This window comes from Macaca nemestrina, chromosome 8 (assembly GCF_043159975.1).
Source record: "Macaca nemestrina isolate mMacNem1 chromosome 8, mMacNem.hap1, whole genome shotgun sequence".
Lineage (NCBI taxonomy): Eukaryota > Metazoa > Chordata > Mammalia > Primates > Cercopithecidae > Macaca > Macaca nemestrina.
This window is the reverse complement of record NC_092132.1, coordinates 129,069,149-129,084,688: the sequence shown is the minus strand read 5'-3', so window position 1 is coordinate 129,084,688 and position 15,540 is coordinate 129,069,149. Positions and strand designations below refer to the sequence as shown.

The 15,540-nt window shown below is 44.4% G+C and overlaps 1 protein-coding gene across 4 annotated transcripts in view; it reads left to right on the top strand.

The window, feature by feature from the left end:
- Positions 1–15,540, top strand: part of LOC105482043 (dedicator of cytokinesis 5) — a 232,257-nt gene that overhangs the window by 200,559 nt on the left and 16,158 nt on the right. For all 4 annotated transcript variants that reach the window (XM_071068478.1, XM_071068477.1, XM_071068476.1 and 1 more), the window contains 5 exons: positions 4,943–5,084; positions 6,067–6,148; positions 7,734–7,818; positions 8,625–8,711; positions 11,360–11,536. In XM_071068478.1, coding sequence (XP_070924579.1) covers positions 4,943–5,084; positions 6,067–6,148; positions 7,734–7,818; positions 8,625–8,711; positions 11,360–11,536 — 573 coding nt within the window. The remainder of the gene's footprint in view (positions 1–4,942; positions 5,085–6,066; positions 6,149–7,733; positions 7,819–8,624; positions 8,712–11,359; positions 11,537–15,540) is intronic.

Here is a 15,540-nt window from a genome sequence, read left to right as displayed (position 1 = left end):
GGCTACATACCTTGTGGTTTTATTTATATGAAATTCTTGCCAAGGCAACATTATCAGGACAGAAAATAGATCAGTGGTTGCTGGTCAGGGGGAGGTTGGCTGCAGAAGGGCCTGGGGAAATGTTTGGCGGCAGTGAAACTGTTCTGTATCTTGATTGTGGTCCTGGTTATGTTTGTCGCAAGTAACAGAATTTTACGCCAAAAGGGGTCCATTTTACTGTATGTAGATTATGTCTTAATATTGTTTTTTATTTTTATTTATTTATTTACTTATTTTGAGACAGAGTCTCACTCTGTCACCCAGGCTGAAATGCAGTGGTGCGATCTCGGCTCACTGCAACCTCCGCCTTCTGGGGTTCGAGCCATTCTCGTGCCTCAGTCTCCCAAGTAGCAGGGATTACAGGCGTGCATGACCAGGCCCGGCTCATTTCTGTATTTTGGTAGAGATGGGGTTTCACCATGTTGGCCAGGCTGATCTCGAACTCCTGACCTCAGATGTTCCACCCGCCTCGGCCTCCCAAAGTTTTAGGATTATAGGCGTGAGCCACCATGCCCAGCTTATGTCTTCATTAAAAAAAAAAAAAAAAAAAAAAAAGATTCAGGGTCTGGTGCAGTGGTTCACACTTATAATCCCAGCTACTTGGGAGGCTGAGGCAGGAAAATCACTTGAGCCCAGGAGGCAAGAGGTTGCAATGAGCTGAAATGGTGCCCCTGCACTCCAGCCTGGGCGACAGAGCCAGACTGTCTCAAATAAGACAAGATAAGATAAAGTCTTTCCAGGGAACCTCTATTTCAGCTGCAGTCTGAAAGGTAAGCTGGGAGTGGAGCAGGTGAAGGGAGTAGGAATAAGCATTGCAGGCAGAGGAAGCGGCAGGCAAGAGCAGGGCAGTGCCTGGGAAGGAAAGGCCGATGCGGCAGGCACAGAGAGAGCTGGGGTGCCGGCAGGGGGGAGGGGAGCCCTGGAAGAGCCTGCACAGCCCTGGGGTTTCCTGGTGTGTTCTCTCTGCATCCTAAGAGCAGTGGGAGCTGCTACAGATTTTTCGTGTTGGGAAGGTTATCTGGCTTTGGTCTCCATGGTCATCCATGGAGAATGGACGGGAGGTGCTGCAGATAAACCACTAAGAGACCATTGCAGATGTTCAGAAAAGAGATGACAGGCTAGACTCGGGACGTGGGGGTGGTGGCTTTAGAGGGAAGCGGAAAGACTAGAGTGGTGGAGATGAGGCCACAGCCATCTGATGATTGATGGGCTGTGTGGGTGAGGAAGCGAGAGTTGTCAAGAATGATTTCTGGGCTTCTGGCCTGCATCATTGGAGGGGGTAGTTGAACTATTTACTGGGACAGCAGGACCGGAAAAGGCCAGAGTCACGGAGGAGAGAATGAATTTATTCCTTGAGTAAATATTTATTAAACTCCTACCACGTACTTGGCTCTAATATAGGCATGGGAGCAGAGACAAAACAAACCAGAATCTTGAAATTTATCAAGCTTATGTTCCAGCTTGGAGAGATCAGAAAATGAGATAAATGAATAAACTATTGAGTATGTCAGATGGCCTAGAACACTGCCTTCTACAGTGTAGCTATTCAGTAAGTATCATGGAGAAAAGGACTTAGGGAAGGGGACTAGAGAGGCACGTGTTGGGGATGGAGTTGCAATTTTAAATAGAGTAAACAAGAAAGACTTCAGAAAGAAAATGACATTTTTGCAAAAACCAGAAAAAAGTTAAAGAATAAGCCATGAAGCTATCAAGAGGATGAGCATGGGTCCCAGACCTTGAGAATAGCAGGTCCAAAAGCTATGAGGCTGGAGTAGTGTGTACAAGAGGGTGTATAGGAGAATGGGGCGGATGGCTGTGGGTACCAGATAGCAGAGGACCTCCCAGGGTTTTCTAAAGTGTTTGCAGAAGTTTGGTTTTGCACGTACTCAAGGGGAGGTAGATTTGGAACATCCAAAAGGCACAAGTCAACCATTAGCTGTATAGATCTGGAACTCAAGTGAAGTTACAGACAAGAGATAAAAGTTGGTGAGTTACTTATATGGAGTTAAAATAACTGTGGTTGGGGATGAGATGGACCAGGCAGAGGAAAGAGAATAAAGAGTGGAAAGTCTGGGACCAACCATGGTGACTCATGCCTGTAATCCCAGCACTGGTAGGCCGAGGCAGGAGGCTTGCTTGAGCCCAGGAGTTTGAGACCAGCAATTCAAGGCCATCCTGGGCATCATAGCATGACCCTGTCTCTACAAAAATTTTTTTTAAAAATTAGCCAGGCATGGTAGCATGTGCTGTGGTCCTGGCTGCTCAGTAGGCTGAGGCAGAAGGATTGCTTGAGGATTGGAATTAGAAGCTGCAGTGAGCTGTGATCAAGCCACTGCACTCCAGCCTGGATGACAGAGTGAGACCCTGTCTCAAAAAAAGAAAAAATTAAAAATTAAAAAATAGAGTGTAGGGTAAAAATGCATGAGTGTCTAGTGTTAGCTCTGCTTTAATCCAGGTCAACATAAAAGAACAAGCCCTGCCACATCTGTTACATATGCCTGTGTGTTGCATGAAATCAGAAATGTGACCACAGAGACAGCAGTGATTCTGTGAAATCAAGAACACCAGACTTCAAGTCAGAAGCATTCTAGTCTAAATCACCTGCTGAGCGAGTGTGTGATTTTGGTGAAATCACGTAATCACCGAGTCTTGGTTTTCTGATCCGTAATTTAGAAAAATAATGCCTACATCACAGGAAAGTTTTGAGAATTAAGTAAATAGCATATAGGAGTGCTTTATAAACTGTAAGGTAGTTTATAGATGTTAACATACCTCAGAGCGTACTTACAGTAGAATATAAAATCCTTGTGAGTGCATATAACGTCAGTGCCATTCTTTTCTATGGGATATTTCCCCAAACTCAGAATATATAAAATTACATCATCCTCTCCTTCCAACCCGGTGAGATTTCTTTATCTCTCTGGTTTCTGTCAAGGGTACCACTGTTCTTCCTACTCCAAGACCACTGACTTTTTTTTTTTTTTAAGAAATGGGGTCTTGCTCTGTCATCCAGGCTGAAACGCAGTGGCGTAATCACAGCTGCCTGCAGCCTTGACCTCCCAGGCTCAGGCAGTTCTCCTGCCTCAGCCTGCTGAGGAGGTGGGGTTACAGCTGTGTACCACCACGCCTAGCTAATGTTTTTATTTTTTCTTAGATATGGGGTCTCACTGTATTGCCCAGGCTCAAAACCAGTGATCTTTGAATCAGCATCAACTCCCCTATCTTCCTCGCCCTTCTCCCAACACCAAAGAGACAAACACTGAATGCTTTTACTTCTCCCTCTCCTGCTGTTCCTTTTCCTTCTCCTTCTCCTGCTGTTCCTTTTCCTTCTCCTGTGCAGTCCAGCCTATGAGCCTTCAGTTGGACATAGATGCCACCGTTGGCTTACATTGTCTACACTTCTTCTTTCATCATGCGGCTCCTGCCTTCCAGAACCTCCAGTGAACATTCCGAGTCTTTGAAACCTCTACCTGCCATGCAAGATCATTCATATTCTGGCTCATTCTTCCAGGCCAGGCTCATGTCTTCTCCCAGGACTCTGTGCTTTCCACCCCTGGGCCTGACCCTTTCCACGTACCCGCCTGGCCCTTCTCACTCCTTCTCTTTACGCTTCCTTTTCCCATTCATCTGTCTATGCCTGTCTAAGGCCCGTGTCTTCTTTGAAGCCTTCTGTTTCCAGCCAAGCTAATTCTTCCTGACCTGCTTTGATTCCTTTTATAGTTATCGTCTGCATCATACAACTAGCGTTGTATTACACTCTGATCCTTTGCCCACCGTTGTTTCGCCTGAATGATGGAATTTCAACAGGCTTGAGTCCCATAGATTTTTCCTAGCTTGGAAAAGTTTTATCATGTATTCCAAAAGATCCAGTAGTTTTTACTCCCTTCATTCAGTATTTGCCTGAAAAGTGTAATTGCCTTCACGGTACTTACACTATCAGGTTTACTTATTTATTTACTTGCTTGTTTTTTATTCTCTCCTCTAGAAGGTAATTCTGTGAGAGCAGGATCACCATTGTATTCCTGTTGTCTGACTGATCTTCTGTTTGCACAACACATATTTGTTATGTGAATGGACAAGTGAGTTTCAAAGACATTTTACAAGACAACCTGGGCCCAAGCCTTGGTTAAAAATGAATCATGTGTGGGCTACCTGTGCAAACTGCTCATTTCGAACATGGCTATGTTTGCACTTGCCCAGGCAGTCACACCTGTGAGACAAATTACTCCCATGCCTGCGGCCTAGGAAATCTCTTGGGGAAAAAAATTTGATTAAAGAGATTATATTTGCAGTCTAGAGTGGAGAAAATAGTATTTAATGCGGTGATTTTCTCTCAGACTTTCAGGATTGGCTGGGGACTGCGGTACATTGCTTCTGTTCTCTGTGACTCTGTTTCTGTGCCAGAAGGCACGTTCCTTCTCCTCATTCTCTGAGGCTGTGCTGTTTAAATGCTGGTCCACAAACTGTTACTGGATCATGATGAGATCGACAGAGTTTATACCTCAATGTAAATTAATGCACTTCCTTCCTTCCTTAAGAATGTCTTGCCATGAAAATATCAGCATGCTTGGTGATGTCATTGATTTACTTGAAGGCACAAGTTCCTTATTTCCTTGCAGATGGGGGTCCAGACTGTTTGCAGACTGGCCATGGTCCTTGGGCCACACCAGAAGCAGCACCAGGCTAAGTATTTTTTATGCCTGTGATTTAACTTCTCAAATAAACCGCAGCTCTTATAAGATGTGACAGTTGCCGTCAGGCACGGACTAGATATTCAATGAGAACTTGATGGTGTGGATTGAACCTTGGCTGGGGAGCGCAAGAGCTCCCTCAGTACCCGGAACTCCAGTTGCCTCTTCACTCGTCCTAAGTAATGACTTCCCTTGCTGTCTCTCACCTGCAGAATAAAATCTTCATCTACCGGGGAAAGGAGTATGAGAGGCGAGAGGACTTCAGCCTGAGGTTGCTAACCCAGTTCCCCAATGCGGAGAAGATGACCAGCACCACGCCTCCTGGGGAAGACATCAAGTCCTCCCCCAAGCAGTGTATCCTTCCCGTGGGGAATATGGCCCCGAGGCTCTTATGGCTGTGCACAGCCCCTGCTAAGCCAGAGAAGATGGGAGCTACAGTCCCTTCTCTGCAGACAGACGATCCTCTGAAGCGTTCTGACACAGTTTCCCATTCCATGTAAAATCTTTGGGACCCTCGTAGCATTAGCTGGTGGTGATGATGTAACAAAACAGGAGAGGTAATAGACAAGTGACGGATATGAAATATACTTCCTAGCCAGATGGGGTGCTTAAGTGGAACATAGACTTCCTATTCTGAATTCTGGATTCTGCTGTAGACTTTGAAACGGTATCTCTGTCCTGGTGGGTTGGGGAGCTAAGACTTTCTAAGACACGATCATTAAATCAGAGCAGGAGCGCTTACCCTTGAGCTGCTTTTGAAGCCTAACTTGACCACTTACCAGCTGTGTGATGTTGGATTTTAACCTCTCTTATCCTCAGATTCTCCATCTGTGAAAAGAGAATAATCATATCCCTCTCGTAGAGTTGTTGTGTGTGTTAGAGATAACACATTCAAAATACCTAGCACTGTGCCCAACTGTGGCACTGGATAAACAGATGGGATCCAAAGATACAAGCAATTCCTGTTGCCTGGGCTCTGAGTCTGGTGATTTCAGGGGATGCTTGTCCCAAGAAATTGTTTGAATCCATTTCTAAGCACCTGTTTCCTGATATTGCATTGACGTCTATTTCCCTATGGCAAGGGTTGTTTGCCAGATGTCTGACCAAAAAAAAAAAAAAAAAAAAAAAAGAAGACCCTAGGATTCATTGTAATCACTGAATAAGGCATTTCGGTGATACACAAAGGAACTTCATTTTCAATGTGGTCCTGGGATTTGGGTCAAAGGGAGTGATTGGTGCTGGTGGCATTTCCGGCTGTGAAGCAGGAAGAACAGGCCTTTGGTGTCTGACAACTTCGCGGCCCCAGCCCCTCTCTTTTCCTTAACAAGTTCCTCAGACATGCAGTGCTTCACCGTAAAGCCAGTGATGAGCTTGCCGCCCAGCTACAAGGATAAACCAGTTCCGGAGCAGATCCTAAAGTAAGTGGTTTTTCATCTAAAAAAAAATATCTGTGTCTAGGCACAGTGGCTCACATCTGTAATCCCAACATTTTCCGAGGCCAAGGGAGGAGTATTGCTTGAAGCCAGGAATTTGAGACCAGCCTGAGCAACAAAGTGGGACTCTGTCTCTACAAAAAAGAGAAGGTTGTCTCTCCCTCACACTTGTTTGGAGTACATTAAAACCAAAGCCTTACATTTATTACAGTTTGCAAGACCTACTGTCTATTCTTCTTTGAGTGTAAGATAAAAGCTTGCTAATACAAAGGGATGTGGGGGTTTTGTTTTTTTTAGGCAGAGGAAAATCAGAAATTTCATGCCTGGGTTTCAGATGCCTGAGCTTTTCCCAAAAGCATCACAGAGGAGTGGCTGGTCCCCAGTGATGGAGGGGCTCATTCCTTGTCTTGAAGAGCCGAATGCTAATGGTGTTGCTAGAACTGTTATAAAACTAGACTAATGAGATCCCAAACGTATGTGTGAGTGCATATACCTTTTTTTTTGAGACGGAGTCTTGCTCTGTCACCCAGGCTGGAGTACAGTGGCGTGATTGTTCAAGCAATTCTCCTGCCTCAGCCTCCCGAGTAGCTGGGATTACAGGCGCATGCCGCCACACCTGGCTAATTTTTTGTATTTTAGTAGAGATGGGGTTTCACCATGTTTCCCAGGCTGGTCTCAAATTCCTGAGCTCAGGCAGTCCACCCACTAAGATTCAGGGTCTTGCTGTCAACTAGGCTGGCATGCAGTGGCACAATCATAGCTCACTGCAATTTTAAACTCCTGGGCTCAAGAGACCTTCCCTCCCACCTCAGCCTCCTGAGTAGCCGGGACATACACCACCACACCTGGCTCTGTGTGTGTGTGTGTGTGTGTGTGTGTGTGTGTGTGTGTGTGTGTAGATGGGATCTTGCTGTGATGCCCAGGTTGGCTAGTCTTGAGTTCAAGTGATCTTCCCACCTCTGCCTCCCAAACTGGTGGAATTACAGTGTGAGCCACCACACCTGGCCACATGTACCTTTTAAAATTGTGTGCTGTGACTTTTGGAGGCTGAGGCGGTTGGATCACTTGAGGTCAGGAGTTTAAGACTAGCCTGGCCAATATGGTGAAACCCCATCTGTACTAAAAATACTAAAAAATTAGCCAGGCGTGGTGGTGCATGCCTGTAATCTCGGCTACTCGGGAGGCTGAGGTAGGAGAATCACTTGAACCTGGAAAGTGCAGGCTGCAGTGAGCCAAGATTGCGCCACTGCACTCCAGCCTGGGTGACAGAGTGAGACTTTGACTCAAAATGAATAAGTAAATAAATAAATAAATAAATAAATAAATAAATATAAATAAAATAAATAAATTGTGTGCTGTGAAATAAATTCCTAAGTAATATAAAAGTAAGGTGTGAAATAAAATCAAATTGTGCACTTTCTCAGGCCTTCATGTGGAGATATTATTGATTATGAGATAGCTTAGTGGGTAAAACTCAGACCAGGCAGATGTGTTATAGGTTTTGTTGAAGTCAAGTCAAGAAGTGGTTGTTCTAAGAGAGAAAATACAGCATTGCTTTGTCCTTCTCCAGCTACTACAGAGCCAATGAAGTGCAGCAGTTCAGATACTCCCGGCCGTTCCGGAAAGGAGAAAAGGATCCAGACAACGAATTTGCTGTGAGTTCACCCCTTTTGTCCTTTAAGAGGTAAAATTGATGGGCTGAGCACAGTGGCTCACACCTGTAATCCCAGCATTTTGAGAGGCCGAGGCCAGCGGATCACGAAGTCAGGAGATCGAGACCATTCTGGCTAACACAGTGAAACCCCATCTCTACTAAAAATACAAAAAATTAGCCAGGCATGGTGGCACACACCTGTAGTCCCAGCTACTCAGGAGGCCGAGGCAGGAGAATTGCTTGAACCCAGGAGGCGGAGGTTGCAGTGAGCCAAGATCGCACCACTGCACTCCAGCATGGGTGACAGCGAAACTCTGTCTCAAAAAACAAAGGTAAAATTGGCATCCCAGGTGGAGGTCTTCCACCTACCTAACCAGCTTCCACAGGAGAAACGATGGCACCCCTGGGAATAGAGGCTTCACCTGCTAATTACCTAGACAGGAAGTGCTAATTACCTAGACAGCCAGCTGTCATCTCCATGGAAAATGCTTGACTAGGAGTCCAGAATCTGGACTCTTCCTGGGCCTGCTGCTCATAATAACCTTGGGCTAGTCGTACCTCTCTAGACCTCACATTCCCCTCTGTAGGGTGAGAAGTCCCAAGTAGATGATCCCTTTCAGCTTTAAACATCCAGGATCCTTGAATTTTATGAGAAAATTTGGCTCATTCCCTATGAGGCATTTGAGAATAGAATCTCACTTAACTGAACCCCAGGGAGTTTTGCTATTTTCCCTGGGAATTGACGAACATTTCATGTTTTCCTCCTGGGAATTGACCAACATTTCATGTGTTCCTTCTTGCCACCAGACGATGTGGATTGAACGGACCACGTATACGACTGCATATACCTTTCCTGGGATTCTCAAGTGGTTTGAAGTCAAACAGATTTCAACAGTGAGTCATTTGAAATTGGCACTTAGAAAAAAACTTTCTGTCTCCAAATATAATAACAGGCTTTGTTGAATTCCCTCTGCAGTTCACACCAGCTTGGCCAGCCTCCTCTGGCCAACTTTGTTTTTCAAAAGAGAAATAAAAGGCATGCTTGTATAATAGAGCTCCTTTGTAAAACTGATGTGACAACACCAGCCCTAAAGGTCACTCACAGTGAATGATTCTTTTATGTCCAGAGCAGTGGTGTCTGCTCAGCGATCCTGCCAGCACCCAGAAACATTTTTGGAATGCCGCTTGGAGTTTCCTGTCAATTACATCTTCCCTCCCAAAGCCTGTTCTTTTATTCTCCGCTAATCACATCCCCAATCACCCTAGACTCCTCCCTCTTCATCTCTCCCAAAAGCTGCTGTTTTACCTGTTTAGTAGTGATTAAATCTGTTTTATTTCCCACCTCCTCATTGGCCTGCCTGCCATTCATGACCTTCTCAGATCCAGTTACCTCACTGCCTCAGTGGGAATTCCATTAAGGAAATCTCACCATTTTGTCCATTCTCATGCTTAAAGCCCTTCCATGGCCCCAAGTATCTGGAGTATAAAGCCTGCCCTCCTTAGCACACACACACATGGCCTAACTCTTCTGCCTCATCTCCTAGGCAATCTATTGGAACCGTACTGCTCATCCCATGCTAATTTCAGTCCTCCGTGACATTGGATTGTTTTCTCTGCCTGAAACACACTCTTGCAATTTCTGCACCTAAATAACTCCCATCAAGGTTCAGTTTAGGCACCAGCTTCTCAATGAATCCATCTCTGGAACATCCAAATTGGGTGACCTGCCTTTTTTCTGTCCCCTGTGGCACCCTGGGCGTGTTTCTAACCTACCATGTTTACATGTCCTGAGACCCCACTAACACCATCAGCTCCTCTGAGCCATGAAGTACATACATCTTAATCACTTTTGTATCTGTGGTGCATAGCATGACACTTAACCTAAAGTAGGTGTTCAAGAAATGTTCCTTGAACAAATCTGAACTGAAGTTCAATGTGTTATAAGTCATAGCTAGGTACAGTGGCTCATGCCTGTAATCCCTGAACTTTGGGAGGCCAAGGTGGGAGGATCACTTGAACTCAGGAGTTCAAGACCACCCTGGGCAATATAGCAAGACCCCCACCTCTACAAAAAGAATAGCTGTGTGTGGTGTCATGTGCCTGTCATCCTAGCTACTTGGGAGGCTGAGGCAAGAAGATGGCTTGAACCCAGGAGTTGGAGGTTGCAGTGAGCTATGAATAATTGCACTGCTGCACTCCAGTCTGGTCAACTGAGTGACACCCTGTCTCTAAAAGAAAAAAAATTTAGACATTATTCCTCAGTTATGGATATGATTCCTGGATGGAGACTTTTGGAATCAAGTCTGGAATAGGAGGTCATGTTGACTGATAATAGGTAAAATGAAGAAGGAGATATTTTTTTTTTGAAACCTGATTTTGTAGACATTTCCATAGGAAGAGCTCTCTGAATCTGTACTGTGTCTCATTTTCTTTTCATTCAAAATTCAGCCTGTATATTCTAATACATCCGATTATTTCTGATGTCTGATAACCATAGAATTCATACTATGTATGGTCTGAATGCATGGCCTTCAAGATCACTTACCTCCTTTCATGGAGGAAGCATCAAACATTTTGCCAGTGGACATTCTTGGTGGTGCAGAAGTGACTCAGATCTGATATCCTGCTATTCTCTTGTCATTGATCTTCTCAAAAGTCTCCAAGGAAGTGTTGCCTAGGAAATGATTCTTACTACAGGTCCAGTTCTTTTCTTCTCAAATTTTCTGTAGACATTTCATCCATGGAATAATCATTACCATGGCTCCCATGTTTAAGTCATCATTCTACTTTGTAAGGAGATTTTAAATAGCTTATTTTGTATCTTACCACTATTCCAAAAAATGGTGGTGTCCTTATAAGCTAGCAGTCCCCAATCTTTTTGACACAGGGACTGCTTTCCTGGAAGACAATTTTTCTGTGGACCTGGGGTGGGAAGGTCAGGGGTATTGGGCGATAGGGGATGGTTTGGGGATGATTCAAGCACATTACATTTATTGTGCACTGTATTTGTATTACTAGTATATTGTAATACATAATGAAATAATTATCATGTAGAATCAGTGGGAGCTCTGAACTCGTTTTCTCGCAACTAGAGAGTCCCTTCTAGAAGTGATGGGAGACAGTGACAGATCATCAGGCATTAGATTCTCATAAGATGGGTGCAACCTAGTTAGAGCCCTCGCATGTACAGTTCATGATAGAGTTTGCACTGCTATGAAAATCTAATACCACCACTGATCTGACAGCAGACGGAGCTCAGGTTGTAATGCGAGTGATGGGGAATGGCTGTAAATACAGATGAGGCTTCCCTCACTTACCTGCCGCTCACCTCTGGTTGTGTGGCCTGTTTCCTAATAGGCCACGGACGGAGACTGGCCTGGGGTTTTGGGACCCCTGCTATAAGACTAACCTTGACAAGCAAATCTTTCCTTTTCTGTAGCTTGTGGATATTTTATACCTCTTCAAGGGAAGAGTTAAACTTTTTTCACTCTTTACTTGGAGCTGACAAGTGTCCTTTTTCTCCCATGTGCTCTGTCACTCAGGAGGAGATCAGTCCTCTGGAGAATGCCATCGAAACCATGGAGCTGACCAATGAGAGGATCAGCAACTGCGTTCAGCAGCACGCCTGGGACCGGTCCCTCTCTGTGCACCCCCTCTCCATGCTGCTCAGTGGCATCGTGGACCCGGCTGTCATGGGGGGCTTCTCCAACTATGAAAAGGTTCGCTTGGTCCCAGAACCCCCTAGGGATTCACAGACCTGGGTGTCTGTGTGCCTTCCTCTGTGCCATCTGCCACCGACAAATTCATTTCCTACAGCTGCTCTAAGAAATGTTCACTTTCCCTTCTGGCAAGTAAAGTGAATGAAACAATTGTCCCTGACTTCTTAGAGACTGTCTGCAACCCGGCTGGTATAGTACATTGCCTAGTAAAGCGTCACAGAAAAAAAACCAACATGCCTCTGGTCAAAGCACCTGTTATTCTGTCTCCCCTGAGGGTTTACACGCTAATGGGTGGACCCCGGAACCCAGGATGCACTGGAAATGGAGCAGCATCTCTGGGGATGGCAGAGCCACACTCTCTTTAGAATTAGCTTCTAGGGGCCGGACCCAGTGGTTCACACCTGTAATCCCAGGACTTAGGGAGGCCGAGGTGAGTGGATCACTTGAGGTCAGGAGCTCAAGACCATCTTGGCCAACATGGTGAAACCCCGTCTCTACCAAAAATACAAAAATTAGCCAGGCATGGTGGTGCACGCCTGTAGTCCGAGCTACTTAGGAGGCTGAGGCACGAGAATCACTTTTAACCCTGGAGGCAAAGGTTGCAGTAAGCCGAGATTGGGCCATTGCACTCCAGCCTGGGCGGCAGAATTAGCTTCTAGGACCCCCGCCTGACTTGGTGTGCCAGAGGTTGTATGGACAACTGATGGCCCTGACTCTACAATTAAATTAGTTCAACTAAATATTCTTAGTTGAGACATGAAAGCAGTACTCAGCACAATTTAATCCATGGCATTAAAGGTTTAGGATGTAACAGCATTTAAAATACACATCATGGATTCAGTGTATGTTAAGTATAATTAATGGTGGCAGAATTTTTCATTGCTGTGGTATGTTTTCAGTGGCTAAATATTTTTTGAATATAAACTATTTGGATCTAAATCACCATTTGGCAAGGATACCCCTGTGGAGCCGCCTGGAGAGTGGGTAGAAATTAAAGGAGCCAGAGGGGAAGGGTGAGCGACATTAACTGTGTGGCACTCTTGTGTCCGTGTGTGTGTCCGTGTGTGTGTGTGTGTGTCCTGGGAAGAGCAGGAACTTTGCACTTAGTTGCTCCCAGGACTCAATTCTGGCTTCCCATTGGCCACTGTGTGCTCCTGGCAACATGCTTCACCTCTCTGAGCTCCGTATATCTGCAAAGTGAGAAGAATGCCTAACTTGGCCAGGCACATTGGCTCATGCCTGTAATCCCAGCACTTTGGGAAGCCGAGGCAGGAGAATCACCTGAGGCCAGGAGATCAAGACCAGCCTGGCAAACTTGGCGAAACCCTGTCTCTAATAAAAATATTTTTAAAAATTAACTGGGCATCATGGCGGGCGCCTGTAATCTCAGGTACTGGAGAGGCTGAGGCATGAGAATTGCTTGAACCCGGGAGGCAAAGGCTGCAGTGAACCAAGATTGCACCGCTGAACTCCAAGCCTGGGCGACAGAACAACACTCCATCTTAAAAAAAAAAAAAGAAAAGAAAAGAAAAGAAAAATACCTGACTTACAAGATAGATCACAGGATGGATGGGAAGATTAAGGGAGACCTCCTGTATAGAAGAAACGTCGGACAGTGCTTGGCATAGAGTTGAGGCTTCACCAGTGTTGGTTTTCTTCCTGCCTCCTCCTGCCTACTTGGAGCAGACGGTGTAATTGGAATGTTCTTCATGGATGGTGACGTCTATGCTCTGTGGCTGCCACTATAATCATCTTTCTTGTCCTTTTTCTCAGCCTCTCAGCCTTCTCTAGCCTTATTATATTCAGCAGCTGGGAAAGGCTCAACACCAGAGACAAATTCTAGTTTGTCCATGTTAGGAGCCTTAATAATATCCAGTGTTACAATGGCAGTCCATATGAAAATAGGATCTAATATCCACTACTTTTTAAATACTCTGATGCTTTCAGTGTGTACTTTTTCATATGTACTCATTGGTACTAATCTTCGTGTATTTTTTCCAAGTATTAATTTTTACAGAATACCCCCATCACAGATTTATATACACCAATATCTGTGAATGATACGTAATGTCATATGAAGTTTTTCCAGTGTAACAGTGTTCTAATTAAAATGAACAAAAAGCAAGGATAAATACATACATATGTACATACATTTCAGGACCTTTGGCTTAAAATACTAATGTATTCATTTAGTTAATATGTATGACTGCACATTTCTAAAAGTAAGAAAAAAGTAAACTCGTTAATCACCATGATGTATTGCAATCAGTTGGGAAGCCCATCATTACATGTTTGATGTAGGTGAACTATTCTAATCCAGCTCTTTATTCATTGCCAAAGTGATAAGAGCACAGGAGCTGTGTGCTGTAATTTATCTCACCTTTCTGTTCTGAGGCAGAACTCTGCTAGAAGAATGAATTTCAGGGCACTCTGCTCCAGTGTTCCCCGATCTAAGCAATACTTTGGGAACTTCCATGTGTTCTACCATTTAGCCAAAAAAAAATTGTTATAACTTTCAAAAATTTCAAGTGCTTGTATTTAAAAGGTAAAAGTCAGTGAAAACTTAAGTAAAATACTCCTTTTTCATTTATGCTGACAGTCCCTGTAAATACGATCCTGGCTAGAACGAGCTGTTTTGCTAATGTATTATATTGTCATGCTTCTTTTTGTGGTAATTGCTCCATATATATTCATATTCACTGTTGTGTTAGTTTGCTAGGGCTGCTGTAACAAAGTTCTCCCAACTGGGTGGCTTAAAACAACAAAAACTTCTTGTTTCACTGTTCCATGAGCAAGAAGTCTGAAATCAAGGTGTCACAGTGTTGGTTCCTTGCAAGGATGTGTGAAAGAACGTTCCATGTCTCTCTTCCTGGCTTCTGGTGTCTTCTTGGTGCTCCGTGACTTGAGGCTGCTCCTCCGTGGCTTGTCGATGGCCATCTTCTTGTATCACTTCACATAGTGTTCTCCCAGTGTTTGCACTTCTGTCTCCGAATTTCCCCTTTTTATAAGGACATCAGTCATACGGGCTTAAGGGCCCATCCTACTCCAGTATGTATGACCTCCTCTTAACTCATTAAATCTGCAACAGCCCTGCTTCCAAATAGGGTCACATTCTGAGGTACCAGGCATTAGGACTTCAACATAGGAAGTTTTGGGGGACATAAGTCAACCCTTGATGTCTGCTCACAAGGTAGGCTTTGCACATACTTTGTTTGGCGCCCAAAATGGGCCATTCACTTTTGTAAGTCTGTCCTGTAGTTCCAGGAGCTCTTGGTTTTATGTAATGGGGGCTTTGGCTTTCATGGCATTAAAGCGGAAGACTGAAGGGGAATCTGAAGGCTGGTCTTTGAAAGCACTTTCAGAAATGAATGTTAAGGTCTGGGAAGAAAAGATGTCACTCCTATTTTCGACCCTGTCGGAAACGTTTGATGCGAACTTCTGTTTCTCTTTCCTGATGAATTCTATCTTTAAAACAGTACCCTATATAAGGCCTGTGTTTGGAATTTAAGTTTGGGTCTTATTTACCTGTTACAGGGACTTAGCTGGGGGGTCATGAGTGTTTACTGATAAGCATGGTGCTGATATGTAATAATAAGGGCAACCAGAATTTAATATTTTTGAAATGTCTTCACATCTATATCTCACTTTCTTTTTAAAATAGCATTTAGGATAGGGGATTAGTAAGAAAGTGCAGATACTAACTTTCACTTAAGATAGGAAAAAAGCGTGATACAGCCAATATCACGGGAAGAGCAGAAACCCTATCACCTCCATCTCCTGTTTTTAAACTTTTTACTCTTTCCCTTATACTATCTGCGCACTTAATTTAATGGTTAGCCTTGATATATTGCCATTTCTCCTTTGCTTTGTTCTTTGGGAAAGTTATTTTAATGAATGACATTTTGCTTTGTTGATGATGATTATTTGGTGTGTGTGTGTGTGTGTGTATGTGTGGTGGGCTGGTGACTGTCAAGAATGTAGTCTTGCTAAGAATTTGCTAATAA